Source organism: Dama dama, chromosome 12, assembly GCF_033118175.1.
Source record: "Dama dama isolate Ldn47 chromosome 12, ASM3311817v1, whole genome shotgun sequence".
Lineage (NCBI taxonomy): Eukaryota > Metazoa > Chordata > Mammalia > Artiodactyla > Cervidae > Dama > Dama dama.
Window position 1 is genome coordinate 12,188,587 of NC_083692.1, and position 15,247 is coordinate 12,203,833.

At 39.4% G+C, this 15,247-nt stretch overlaps 1 protein-coding gene across 1 annotated transcript in view; it reads left to right on the top strand.

The window, feature by feature from the left end:
- The window catches only part of CEP128 (centrosomal protein 128), a 452,428-nt gene that overhangs the window by 416,355 nt on the left and 20,826 nt on the right, over positions 1 to 15,247 (top strand). Inside the window, exon 22 of the mRNA XM_061156507.1 lies at positions 1,831 to 1,944. Within this exon, the coding sequence (XP_061012490.1) occupies positions 1,831 to 1,944 (114 nt within the window). The remainder of the gene's footprint in view (positions 1 to 1,830; positions 1,945 to 15,247) is intronic.

The window sequence follows — 15,247 nt, forward strand, 5'->3', positions numbered from 1 at the left end:
GTTTTGCCTACCGCCTCTAGCCTGAAACCCATTCCATATGTACTCTAGAGCCATCTATATGATAAAAAGAGGTCATGTAATCAATTAATGAAAACATTGCCTTAAATAAAAATATATAAAGCCTTTAGATTATTAGATGCAGATTATATTTTTCAAATCCTTAAAACTTTCTAAAATTTTGTATGCAGTTAACAAGTTGAAAGACCTAAGTTCTGGTTCATGCTCCTGCCCCAGACAAACTCACTTAGTATCTTAGAACTTATTTCCTCATCCATAAGATGAGAGATTTGAACCATATTATCTCTGTTGTTCCTGCTCACACTGGCATCACTAGCATATATGTGAAAATGCATTTCACATGTTTTTGAACAATACTGTAGTCTCTGACAACTAAATGTGAATGCAAATATCATCTTACTTAGATGATCTTGACTTTATTCTTATTTAAAAGTGTCATGGTCTCTGTCTCTTTCTTTCTCTCTACCCCTTCTTCCCCACCCCACTTCCTTTTTTTTAAAATCCTTATTTTGAAAGGAATGGTTCAGCACCACAATCCTACATTTAAATATTACATATTTGATATGGAGGAGAGGGAACAGCTTTGGGTTCCAAGGTCACTCTGCCACAAATTGCCTAGCCTTGGACAGGACATTCTTAACTTACCTAGGCTGTAAATTTTTTAAAAAAATAAAAATGATAACTTTGGAATTCTAATACCCCTTCTTGTCTGAACATTCAAAAAATTATTTGGGGCTATTTGGGGAACTAAATTCCATAGATCATTTTTCTTATACATGAAAATCAGTTGCCCTAATTCTGTTTAATTTCTCCCTAGTTCATACTAGAAGGGTCTACATAGGGGACTTCCCTGGCAGTCCAGTGGTTAAGACTCTAGGTTTCCAATGTTTAGATCCCAGTTTAGATCCCTGGTGGGGAACTAAGATCTGATATGCCCGGCAATGCAGCCAAAAAAAAAAAAAAAAGGAAAGAAATGTCTAAGTAACAGACTGCAGTGACTGTTTGCTGTGTTCTATCCTCTCTCCCCAGAAAGAAGGAAAAATAGGAAGGTAGGCAGACCCTGGTAATTTTTTCTGTCTTAATTTATTATCGGAATCTTTACATGCTTTTGAGGGCAGATGAGCTATTCCTTTTTTTTTTTTCCTATAAGATATTTTTGATGTGGACCATTTTTAAAGTCTCTATTGAATTTGTTATAAGATTGCTTTTGTTTTACGGTGTTGGTCTTTTGGCCCTGAAGCATATGGTATCTGAGTTCCCCAATCAAGGATTGAACCCATACCCCCTGCATTGGAAAGCAAAGTCTTAACCACTGGACCACCAAGGAAGTCCCAAGATGAGCTATCCTTACATTTAAAAATCTACATGAAATAATAGTTAAAAGGTAGTGTGTTGAAGAAAGAGAATATATATATATATATATATATTTTTTTTTTGCTAAGTGCAATTCTAAGGGACAGTATACACCATCCAAAAGTGGCATGGTGTCATTAAATACCATCTTCAAACAACTCACTGTTACTTTAAATTTTTTCCTTCACCTAAAGGGTGTCAGTCATTTCAGATTGGCATGGGAACTACCAGTGGGAAAAAAAAAATGCCAATAACTTTTGTGGGACTCTGTTTTTATTTTTAATGGTAGCATCTAAAGTGACCATCTTTCTCCTTATCCTTGGGAACCTATGATTCCTCTGTATATCTCTCTAAATGCCTATAATGATTTATTATCTAGATATCAAAACTTTCTCAGCTTAATTTCAAGCTCTGGTTTCTCTTTCATCTGCCAATTTAGACCCTTTCTTGTTTTTGCAGGGTTCCCGCAGTTTATCCGATAGAATTGACGGAAGATATTCAAAATACCGAGTTCACAGAGAGTCTCTTCAGCAGTGCCGGGATGACCCCAAGCACAGAATCCAAAGCTTCAAAGTAATGTCCTTTATATACATTTTCAGATTCTGGGTGTTACCCACGGTTATGTCCACAGTTTTCTGAGCAGGCCCCGCAGCATTTGCATAAGGGTACTTATGAAAGAAATGTCTTGATGTAGCAGATAGATCTTCAGTTTTGTAGAAGTATAAAATAAAAATTCAGGGATCGTGTATATAACTTTTTATCTGAGAACTCATCTTTAAGTGTATGCTGTTGTGGCTCAGCTGGTAAAGAATCTGCCTGCAGTGCAGAAGACCTGGGTTTGATCCCTGGATTGGGAAGATCTGGAGAAGGGAACGGCTACCCACTCCAGTGTTCTGGTCTAGAGAATTCCATGGACTATACAGTCCGTGGGGTCGCAAAGAGTAGGACATGACTGAGCGACTTTCGCTTTCTTTCGCCCTCACTTTCATTGTTGCTTAACATGGTGTTTGTCTACGGGAATTGATGCTGCTTAGGAAATCCTGGTGGGCTTCCCAAATGGCTCAGGGGAAAAGAATCTGCCTGCTAATGCAGGAGATGTGGGTTTGATTCCTGGGTTGGGAAGATCCTCTGGAGAAGGAAATCACAGCCTGCTCCAATATTCTTGCCTGGGAAATCCCACCGGTAAAGGAGCCTGGTCAGCTACAATCCATGGTGTCGCAAAGAGTTGGACACGATTTAGTGACTAAACAACAATAAGAAATCCTGAGCCAGGAAACCCTTGGCCTCTTGATTGGTCAGTGGCTTAGGGTGGATGGCCACCCTCCTCACTGTGTAAGTCTGACTATTCCTCTCTCTGCGCTAATATCCTCAGTAGGTGAAATAGCATATAGTATTTCCTAGGATCAGTGTTTATAGCCAGTCATTTCATGAGGATAAGAGCTCCATATTACTACTTCTGTCTGTGATTCATTAGTGGGGGACCATATAAGAGACTGGGAAGATTTGACTTAAATTACAAAAAGCCTACCATTCTCTAGAAGCTATCCAAGACCCATGTGGGTTATGGGTGACTTGAAACTCATTTGACCTTTAACAGTTGTCAGCCTAGAGCTGAACTTCTTAACCCCAGCATTAGTGACATGTATGCCAGGTAATTCTTTGTTGCAGAGGCTGTCCTAGGCATTGTAGGATGTTAAGCAGCGTCCTTAAGAATCTACTCGCTGGGTATCAGTCGCATTCCCCATCCCAAGTTGTGGCATCCAAAAGTGTCTCTGGATGTTGCTAGGCATCCCCTGGAGGGCAGAGCTGCCCTCTCCCTCTCACCGAGAACTGAGCTAGAGATGATCCATCTATAGTACACTCCAAGTCAAGTTAGAAAATAAAGCGAAAGTTTCAGCTTTTATATTCTTACAAAGTTCAATATGTATGCATATTCATTACATTGTTTATATTCACTTATTTCAGCCAAGTGTAATTATTTTTAAGGTGCTTCTTCCCTCCTCTGAATGTAGTTGGACAGAATGCTCAGTGGATGTAAAGACAGTATTCATTTACATAAGCCCTCCCTGGCATGCCTAAAATGAGCTCCTTACTTCCCCCATCCCAAACAGAAACTTAACACAATATGTCGTGTTATTTATGCCCTTACTGCGAAGAGGGTGGCCTGTGACTTTGTGCTTTTTATACCTTTGCTCTTTATATTGGTATTATTGACTATAGCAGCGACCTTGTCTCATATGGCAAATTTTAAGTTCACTAAATTGTCTTCCAACATTCTCATCAGGTCTCATATACTTAAGCATTTCTCCGCCACTTAGAGCACCACTGACTTAAGCAGAAGAACAAGACTTAGACAACAATAGCTAATAATAATAACTATTCATTATAGAGCACATATTAGAGCAAACTGCATGAAATTGCTCTTTTTGTATGTGTCTTATGCTTTATGTGCCTGATCTCATTTAATCCTCACAGTAACCCTTTTTTTTTTTTTTTTTTAACCATTGAAGAAAACGAGGTTATAGAGCGATTAAGTGGTTGAATTGTAGTTAAAACCTAAATCTGCCTGGCTACAAGAACCTATATCCTTGACCACCAGGCTATTATAGTGTAAATTTGGATCTGCTATCCCTTAATTTTTTTTAGAAGTCACCAAATGTAGGACAATATCTTTAATAAATAAAAGTCTGTTTTCTCCAAAAGTACAGAAACACAATATATGCCTCTTAGTTTAATAGAGGTCTAAAAGCAGATGAAACATTTAAGACATTGTTTCCCAATACAGTTAGATTCAGTATCAGGTGATTTAATGCTATCTAGTGGCACCCAAATTGCTATAAATCAGTGCAATTTCTATAACAGCATATGGCAAAGCTATCAATGTTTAACATGTTCAGCAAGTAATCTCATTGGAGTTCTCTTTAAAATTACATTTGCAGCTGAAGAGGAAATCAAGCCGGGTTTTGTGAGGCCAACACTTATCAAAATGAGAAATAAGTTTGAAAATTTTGCAAATAGGCAGTACAAATACAGGAAAGAGCCACAAAGCACATTGTATGATAACATTGTTCCACATTAATACTACTTAAACATTTTTAAATGTTGATCCATTTCAGTGATGAATATGTAGATTATTATCCTGTGTAGCAGATGTCTGGCCTGAAATAATGCAGTGATCTAATGCAAAACTCGTGAGACTATCACACTTTTTGTAGTCATTATTGACAAAAATGTGAGAGCACATTTTTGCGAATCATAGATACCAATGGTCATTTGCTTATATGCTTTTTACAAAAATAAGTTATTAAGAATGAAAGGGGACAACTTCAAAAGAAATAAGGTCATATGGGCAGTGATTTTAATTGTTAATTTCTTTACTTCCTGGATAATCAGAGAAGCTGCCTCTGATTTGTTGTTGTTGTCACTCAGTTATGTCCAACTCTTTGCAACCCCGTGGATTGCAGCATGCCAGGCTTCCTTGTCCTTCACTATCTCCCAGAGTTTGCTCAAACTCTGTGCAGACTATGTTGCCAAAGCAGCGCGTTGCCTGTTGGGAGATGGGGTTGGCAGCACGCATAAACATACAGAAGGTGGGTCTTCAAGAAGAGAATAGTTATTTGTCATCTTAATCCTTATAGATAATTTCTATACAGTTGTTTTAGAGCACAGTTCTGCAGACTACCAGCCATGGGCCAAATCTTGCCTGCTGACTGCTTTTGCAAGTAAAGTTTCCTTGGAAAACCGCCTCATTCACATATTCATGTGTTGTCTATGGTAGCTTTCATGCTCAATGGCAGAGCTGAGTGGTTGCAACAGAAACTGTATGGCCTGCAAAGCCTCGTATACTTATCATCAGGTCCTCTTTGGGAAAATTTTGCCAACTCCTGGTCTAGAGAAAGGAGACTTTTACCAAGCTATGCTTACTTCCTCTACATGTTATGTAGAATATTCTCTTCTCTTCATTTATCAGTCAAATACATACTGTGCAAGCTCTTTGTAAAGTCCTAATGCTATCCATTCATTCAACAAATATTTGTTGAGTTTCAGCCATGTGCCAGAAACTTTCTAGGTGCATGGGAATCGCATCAGTGAACAAAACAAAGATCTCTGCCTTTGAGAGCTTCTGTTCTTAAGGTAAAATCTTCAGTCTGTTGTTTCTGAATACAACAGCCAGCAAACATATACTGAGTTTCCACTGTGCACAAGATGCAGTGCTGGAAGGTGGAGAGAATGATGGTGTTTTAATAAGAAAAACCATTACCAATCCTTGGGAATTCAGATAACTGTAGTACAAAGGAGAAAGAGATAAATGCTGTAAAGATGACCCCATTACGGGACTTCCCTGATGAGCCAGTAGTTAAGAATCCACCTTCCAATGCAGAGGATAACAGGTTCGATCCCTGGTGGGGGAACTAAGATCCCACAAGCCACGAGGGAGATAGGCCCTCACACCACAACTACTGAACCCACACACTCTAGAGCCGGGGCTCCACTCTACACCGCAACTAGAGAAAGCCAGGGGGCTGCCTTAAGGCCCAGCACAGCCAAAAAAGTTTTTCTTTAAATCGATCCCAATAAACAGCAGTGGAAGTCCAGAGAAGAAAGATGCTCTAAAGTCTTTTGAAAAGAGGCTCGTGATGACAAGGTACACAGAAGTGTTTTATCCTCATCTGTTTGGAAAAGAATCACTGTTAGCATTACAGTCGTAGAACCCTGACTCTATTACTGTTGACAGACAAATAGCTGTTGGAACAGCAGAACCGTGTTGGCAGCTGGCTCCGCTCATGTTTTCGCTGATGTCAGAAGGCAGCGAGGCATCCAGTGCAACTGCACTGCTGCTGGTGGGGGGGAGGAGGTAGAGTAGAAAGTGTGCAAGTCAGATTCCCTTTCAATCCAGGAGACTCATCGCGCACTGTTTACTCCAATGGCCATCACCAGGCTCAAAAGGATCAGGTTTCTAGAAACCCATCAAGATTTTCAGCAGGACCAGTGTCAACAATTGCTGAGAGCATAATGTGATGTTGTATGGAGCTTCCTAAGTTAACTGGACGGAGCCTGATCTACAAGTATATTCGAAGACTTCAGTTCAGTGCTGAATCGGACACAACGCTGTATACACAACAGAAGCATTCCACAGCTCCTTTCGTCAGGCCTAACTGGGTTTCTGTAAGACAACAGACTTCTTTGCTGTCCCCGCTGTTTCAAAGAGAAGAGAATGTTCAACAGTCAGCCAATAACATAGCATTGCTAATCGGAATTCACAGAGGAGCATGGTTTTGTCCAAGATACTCCCATTTGCTACCTGCCCTTTTTGCTCTCTACCCATGTTCAATGTATGGTTTTAATTTAATTAGCAGTGGAGTTTTCGGTGAAATCACAAAAGGCATGTTTTGTTCCCATCCTTCCTCCTCCTCAAAAGAAAATCATTCAAAATCATTTCAATTTCTAGAAGAACTAGTAGGCAACTTCTCTTTAAAGAAGCAGATGTTTTACAGGATAAGATGAGGGGGGTAAGGAAGCGATGATGATGGCTTTCAGCGCAGGTTATGAAGGCAGAGTCTGACAAAGCCCGTTGTCATATTTGCTCAGTGTAAGCACATGTGTGCTGCTCCTAGAAGCTGTTTCTCTCTGCTTGAATCGCTCTGTGGTTTGTTTATGCTTTGCTCATAGCAATTAATGACTGTTTGCACTTTCTCCCTAAGGTCAGCTATTTCTGTCCATATCTTAAATCGTCTACAATTGTTAGCTTCTGAAGCATGCAATATATAACTCCTGGTGCAGTTCACAATTGGAGGTGATTTTCATTTAATGACTATCAAAATATATCATCAGTGTATTACTTAGGTAATTTTACAGATATTGCTTGAGAATAGTAGTGGCAATCACGGTGGAAATTGAGGGAGCTTTAACCTCATAATACCCCAATTATCTGACTTATGACCACCTCTCTCCATTCTTTTTAAAGAAGTTGTGTGTAAACTGCTCTGTAAATGTAGCTCTGTGCTTCTGCCAGCCCCAAGCAATTTGCCATCATTTTAAACCTCTCCTGGAAAGAAAGAAAGGGAAGTCGCTCAATCTTGTCCGACTCTTTGCAACCCCGTTTACTGTAGCCTGCCAGGCTCCTCCACCCAAAGGATTCTCCAGGCAAGAATACTGGAGTGGGCTGCTATGCCCTCCTCCAGGGAATCTTCCTACCCAGGGATCGAACCTGGGTCTCCCACATTGCAGGAGCCATCGGGGTTGGGGCCGGGGGGGAGACGGCTTGGAATGATGATTGGAGGTGCAAGTCTAATCTTTAAGTTACCATAAAAGAAATAGTAAGTATAGCTAAAGGTAAATACTGAAATTTGGGAAATGCTATTCTATGGATTATATGACTTTTGAGGGCAGACACTGTCTGCCTTATCTTTGACTCCAGAATACACAGTGCATGCTAATTTGATGATTAAACTTTTTTCCCCTAACTTCAGCCTTTTACGGAATTCTAACAGATTTCATTGTTATTTTTCCAGTAATTGTTAGATGACACATCTGAAACCTCATAGGCAATTGAATCACGCTGAACTCTGAAGCAATTTTTGTTCTTTTGAAATGATTAAGACTAACTTTCCAGCCATAATATTTAACTAGTTGATTGCATCTTGCCATTTTAAAAGTTAAACAAAAGGTTGTCAAATAAGTTGAGATTTTTTTTTTTTTTTTTTGCTATAAAACCTGAAAATAGCAAAGGAGCAAAAGTGATTATTTAGGAGTCAAAATGGGTACTTGTATGAGCATATTTTTTGCTGTTGTTTTGCAGTCGCTAAGACATGTCTGATACTTTGCAACCCCAAACTGGACTGCATCACACCAGGATTCCCTGTCCTTCACTATCTCTCAAAGTTTGATCAAATTCACATCCACTGAGTTGGTGATGCTATCTAACCATTTCATCCTCTGTCACCCCTTCTCCTCCTGCCCTCAACTTTTCCCAACATCGGGGTCTTTTCCAATGAGTCAGTTCTTCCAATCAGGTGGCCAAAGTATTGGAGCTTCAGCATCAGTCCTTCCAATGAATATTCAGGACTGATTTCCTCAGTTGACTGCCTTGATCTCCTTGCTGTCCAGGGGACTCTCAAAAGTCTTCTCCAATACCACAGTTTGAAAGCATCAATTATTCGGCGCTCAGCTTTCTTTATGGTTCAACTCTCACATCCATACATGGCTATTGGAAAAACCATAACTTTGACTATATGGACCTTTGTTGGCAAAGTAATGTCTCTGCTTTTTAATACACTGTCTACGTTGGTCATAGCTTTCCTTCCAAGGAGCAGGCATCTTTTAATTTCATGGCTGCAGTCACCGTCCACCGTGATTTTGGAGCCAGGAAAATAAAGTCTGTCACTGCTTCCACTTTTCCTCCTTCTATTTGCCATGAAGTGATGGGACCAGATGCTATGATCTTAGTTTTTTGAATGTTGAGTTTTAAGCCAGCTTTTTCACTCTCCTCTGTCACTTTCATCAAAAAGCTCTTTAGTTCCTCTTCATTTTCTGCCATAAGGGTGGTGTCATCTGCATATCTGAGGTTGTTGATATTTCTTCCAGCAATCTTGATTCCAGCTTGTAATTCATCCAGCCCGGCATGTCGCATGATTTACTCTGCATTTAAGCTAAACAAGCAGGGTGACAATATACAGCCTTGACATACTCCTTTCCTAATTTTAAACTAATTTTCCCTAAATTTAAATACCTAGAGTAACAGGCAAATTTGGGCTGGGAGTACAGAATGAAGCAGGGCAAAGTCTAACATGGTTTTGCCAAGAGAACGCACTGGTCATAGCAAACAGCCTCTTCCACCAACACAAGAGAAGACTTTACACATGGACATCACCAGATGGTCAATCCTGAAATCAGATTGATTATATTCTTTGCAGCCAAAGATGGCAAAGCCCCGTATAGTCAGCAAAAGCAAGACTGGGAGCTGACTGTGGCTTGGATCATGAACTCCTTATTACCAAATTCAGACTTAAATTGAAGAAAGTGGGGAACACCACTAGACCATTCAGGTATGACTTAAATAAAATCCCTTAGGATTATACACTGGAAGTGACAAATAGATTCAAGGGATTATCTGATAGAGTGCCTGAAGAACTATGGATGGAGGTTCGTGATATTGTATAAGAGGCAGTGAATAAGACCATCCCTGAGAAAAAGAAAGGCAAAATGGTTGTCTGAGGAGGCCTTTCAAATCGCTGTGAAAAGAAGAGAAGCAAAAGGCAAAGGAGAAAAGGAAAGATATGCCCATTTGAATGCAGAGTTCCAAAGAATAGCAAGGAGAGATAAGAAAGCCTTCCTCAGTGATCTGTGCAAAGCAATAGAGGAAATCAATGGAATGGGAAAAACTAGAGATCTCTTCAAGAAAATTAGAGATACCAAGGGAACATTTCATGCAAAGATGGGCACAATTAAGGACAGAAATGTTATAGACCTAACAGAAGCAGAAGATATGAAGAGGTGGCAAGAATACACAGAAGAACTATACAAAAAAGATCTTCATGACACAGATAATCATGATGGTGTGATCCCTCATCTAGAGCCAGACATCCTGGAATGAGAAGTCAAGTGGGCCTTAAGAAACATCACCTCAATCAAAGCTAGTGGAGGTGATGGAATTCCAGTTGAGCTATTTCAAATCTGAAAAGATGATGCTGTGAAAGTGCTGCACTCAGTATGCCAGCAAATTTGGAAAACTCAGCAGTGGCCACAGGACTGGAAAAGGTCAGTTTTCATTCCAATCTCAAAGAAAGGCAAGCCAAAGAATGCTCAAACTACCACACAATTGCACTCATCTCACACGTTAGCAAAGTTATGCTCAAAATTCTCCAAGCCAGGCTTCAACAGTATGTGAACACTGAACTTTCAGATGTTCAAGCTGGATTTAGAAAAGGCAGAGGAACCAGAGATCAAATTTCCAACATCCATTGGATCATCAAGAAAGCAGAGTTCCAGAAAAATATCTACTTCAACTGAACTGAATTTTAAACTAGTCCATTGTTCCATGTCCAGTTCTAACTGTTGCTTTTTCATCCACATACAGGTTTCTCAGGATACAGGTAAGGTGGTCTGGTATGCCCATCTCTAAGAATTTTCCATAGTTTGTTGTGGTCCACACAGAGGTTTAAGCATAGTCAACAAAGCAGAGGTAGATGGTTTTTCTGGAATTCCCTTACTTTTTCTGTGATCCAATGAATTTTGGCAGTTTGATCTCTGGATCCCCTTTTCTAAACCCAGCTTGTGCATCTGGAATTTCTCAGCTCAATACTGCTGAAGCCTAGCTTGAAGTATTATGAGTGGGACCTTGCTGGCATGTGAAATGAACACAGTTGTCCAGTAGTTTGAACATTCTCTGGCACTGCCTTTTTTTGGGATTGGAATGAATATTGGACCTTTTCACTACTGAGTTTTCCAAATTTGCTGACATATTGAGTGCAGCACTTTAACAGCATCATATTTTAGGATTTTAAATAACTCAGCTAGAATTCCATCACCTGTGGTAGCCTTGTTTGTAGTAATGCTTCCTAAAGCCCACTTTTGTTTGGCCCTAGATGATGGACCATACCATCATCATTATCCTGTTCATTAATACCTGTTTTGTATAGTTCTTCTATGTATTCTTGCCACTTCTTAAACTCTTTTGCTTCTCTTAGGTCCTTACTGTTTCTGTCCTTTATTGTGCCCATCCTTTCATGAAATGTTCCCCTGATACCTCCAGATTTCTTGATGCGATCTCTAATCTTTCCCATTGTACTGTTTTCCTCTATTTCCTTGTGTTGTTCAGTTAAGAAAGACTTCTTATCTCTCCTTGCTATTTTCTGGAAGTCTGCATTCATTAGGGTCTTTAATTTTTTTTAACCCTACCAAACCCAGTCCCCCTGACAAACCACATGCTTTCTTCACTGTTTCCAATGATTTGCTCAATTAGAGCATTAAGTTAGGAAAGATTATGAAGAAATTTAACTGTAAAGATACCATTGTTAATCATATTGAATTCACAATTCTAACTATATTAGGTACATCAGTTCAGTTCTGTTGCTCAGTGGTGTCCAAATCTTTGCAACCCCATTGACTGCAGCACACCAGGCCTCCCTGTCCATCACCAACTCCTGGAGCTTACCCAAACTCATGACCATTGAGTCGGTGATGCCATCCAACCATCTCATCCTCTGTCGTACCCTTCTCCTCCTGCCTTCAATATTTCCCAGTATCAGGGTCTTTTCAAATGAGTCAACTCTTCGCATGAGGTGGCCAAAGTACTGGAGTTTCAGCTTCACCATCAGTCCTTCCAATGAGCACCCAGGACTGATCTCCTTTAGGATGGACTGGTTGGATCTCCTTGCAGTCCAAGGGACTCTCAAGAGTCTTCTCCAACACCACAGTTCAAAAGCATCGATTCTTTGGCGCTCAGCTTTCTTTATAATCCGACTCTCACTTCCATACATGACCACTGGAAAAACCATAGGCTTGACTAGATGGACCTTTGTTGGCAAAGTAATGTCTCTGCTTTTTAATATGCTGTCTACTTTGGTCATAACTTTCCTTCCAAGGAGTAAGCGTCTTTTAATTTCATGGCTGCAGTCACCATCTGCAGTGATTTTTGGAGCCCCCCAAAATAAAGTCAACCACTGTTTCCACTATTTCCCCATCTATTTGCCATGAAATGATGGGACCGGATGCCATGATCTTAGTTTTCTGAATGTTGAGCTTTAAGTCAACTTTTTTACTCTCCTCTTTCACTTTCATCAAGAAGTTCTTTAGCTCTTCTTCACTTTCTGCCATAAGGGTGGTGTCATCTGCATGTCTGAGGTTATTGATATTTCTCCTGGCAATCTTGATTCTAGCTTGTACTTCATCCAGCCCAGCATTTCTCAGGATGTACTCTGTATATAAGTTAAATAAACAGGGTGACAATATATAGCCTTGAGATACTCCTTTTCCTCTTTGGAACCAGTCTAACTGTTGCTTCCTGACCTGCATACAGGTTTCTCAAGAGGCAGGTCAGGTGGTCTGGTATTCCCATCTCTCAGAATTTTCCACAGTTTATTGTGATCCACAGAGTCAAAGGCTTTGGCATTGTCAATAAAGCAGAAATAGATATTTTTGTGGAACTCTCTTGCTTTTTCGATTATCCAGTGGATGTTGGCAATTTGATCTCTGGTTCCTTTGCCTTTTCTAAAGCCAGCTTGAACATCTGGAACTTCATGATTCATGTATTGCTGAAGCCTGACTTGGAGAATCTTGAGCATTATTTACTAGCGTGTGAGATGAGTGCAATCGTGCAGTAGTTTGAACATTCTTTGGCATTATCTTTCTTTGGGATTAGAATGAAAACTGACCTTTTCCAGTCCTGTGGCCACTGCTGAGTTTTCCAAATTTGCTGGCATATTGAGTGCAGCACTTTCACAGCATCATCTTTTAGGATTTGAAAGAGCTCAACTGGAATTCCATCACCTCCACTAGCTTTGTTTGCAGTGATGCTTCCTAAGGTCCACTTGACTTCTCATTCCAGGATGTCTGGCTCTAGGTGAGTGATAATGCCAGTTAATTGTCTTATTAGTTTGTAATAAATAGACTATAACATATTTATCCAAACAATCCTTGTTTCCTTTAAATAGTCACTTTAAGGGAATAAACATTGATTCTAGGAACCATCATTATAAAATATCTTTGTATCTCTACCTTTGTTTCTTAAGTCAGTGACACATTTTTCTGAGTATCTTTGTTTATGGCAAATTTTTACCCACTGTGAATATATTTGGTTTTTGAATGGATTAAAATCATGTAGAGCCAAGTCTGAAATGGGTTAACAAAACACACACACACACACACACACACACACACACACACAACAAAAACTGAGTATAATCCTTTTTTTTTAGTGAGTCACTAAGAATATTAAATTCTTATACCATAAAATAGCAATTGAATATAGGTAAATTTATCAAATGGCCTGATCCAACACAGTATTTTTTCATGAGTCTGTTCCTCTGTGGCTGAATGTGGCTTCATGTTTATTGTCTTATGATATAATTGTGGAAAAGATGGTTTGCGTAGTTAGATGTTCTGATTGTTCAGTGGTTCTGCTTGGGTAGGTTAGAATTTCAAAGTGTCAGTGCTGAGAAGTCTTAGGAGATGATCTTGCCCAGCTCTGTCATTTTCTTACATGAAGAATATGAGAATGGGAGAGTGACAGTCTCCTACTTCCAACTTCCAGAGAGCAAACTTTGAAGAATATGATCATTATTGAGTTCCTTATTGCATATGGCACTGTTCTGAACTATGAAGATTAGGATGGGTAGGTGGAAATATAGAAAGAGGTGATCAAAGCCCCACCCTCATGGAACTTAAAAGCTATATAATGGCAGCCACGCAGATTGAGTTATGGAAGGCTAACTTTTAAGTAAACTGTCTAGTTAGAACTTTCAAATAGGAATAAAGTTTACTGAGGAAGAGGTGAAGCTTTTTCAAGCACTAAAGGAGAATTGGGAATTAAGAGTGGGGAGCAAACAGAGGAACAGTGCATTGTTAGGCTAGAGACAAATTCAGGAAAGCATTTCTGCCACAGATTCAGGAACACATAAGTGTCTTTTCCTTTTCTCTAGGGGAAGAGTTGTATAAATTTTTTTTTTAATTAAATGCAGCATTTGTCTTATAAACTTTGAACTTACAATATTTCTATGAGAAAAACACTTGGTGGGCATCATTAAATATTAATCATTAGAGATCAGTTTAGCAAAAAGATTTAGTCGGGTTGGAACAACTTTTAAGAAACCAATTACAATGTGTGTTATGAAAGAGAAGTGGATGAAACCCAGGGAAAATATTAGAAATTGCAAGTTCCTTCACCCAGTGGAATTTTTTCAGGGAATTATGGCTAAATAGCTTGTTGAGACTTAAGACAGTAATAAAAATAGGTCCCTGTGCTAAGGATGTAAGAGTTGGCAAAAAGCAAAAGCTTGCAAAGAATCTTCCCTTTTAACCAATACTTCCTTTTCAATATTTAAGTATTTAATTGAAAAAAGGTTGAAATTAGAAATAGCCATCTTATAGTGACCCTGTAAACTTTACTTGCATAGAAAGTCCACAAATTAAATATCAATATATAATTGGAGAATTTGAAGATATTGTTTTCATATTCTGACATGTTGATTTGTTCAAAAGGATTGTGAAATATTTTTCTTTTAGGGTGTTCTTCTAGGGATCATTTCATTATTTATTTCTAGGTAACCCTGGGGATTCTGGCAATATTTTGAAGATTTGTAAGATGTTGAAACTTAAAGACATACAGCTGACCCTTGGACAACTAGGGAGTTAAGGGCACTGACCCTCAGTGCACTTGAAAATCCATTTGTAAATTGTAGTTAGCCCTCTGCATTCAAGGTATTATTCCTCATTCTTAGATTCAACCAACAGCAAATCATATTGTACTACAGTATATACTATTGGAAAAAAAAAAATCTGTGTGTAAGTGGACACACGCAGTTCAAAAGGGTCAACTCTTCATTGAGTCCCACCTGTATGCCAACAGCTACTTTAGAATGAGCTGACATGGGGCAAGTCGAGCCAGAACCATGGATGTGACTATTATGCTCAGATGTGAAATCCTAAAGGCCTCAGGGAGTTGGAAGAGGCACAGATAGAAAGGAGAGACATGTTTTCAGTCAGCGCTGGAAATCTGCACTCAATCATGCTTTCTATGTAAAATGCGAAAGAAAAGCATAATAAAAGGTTTCCCACTAAAAATGCTTAGATGATTATGGGCCAATAAGAGAAAGGAAAACTCAACGGAAAGCAGACACATTCATATTTGCCCAGTGATGCCTGGACTGAGAAAGACAGT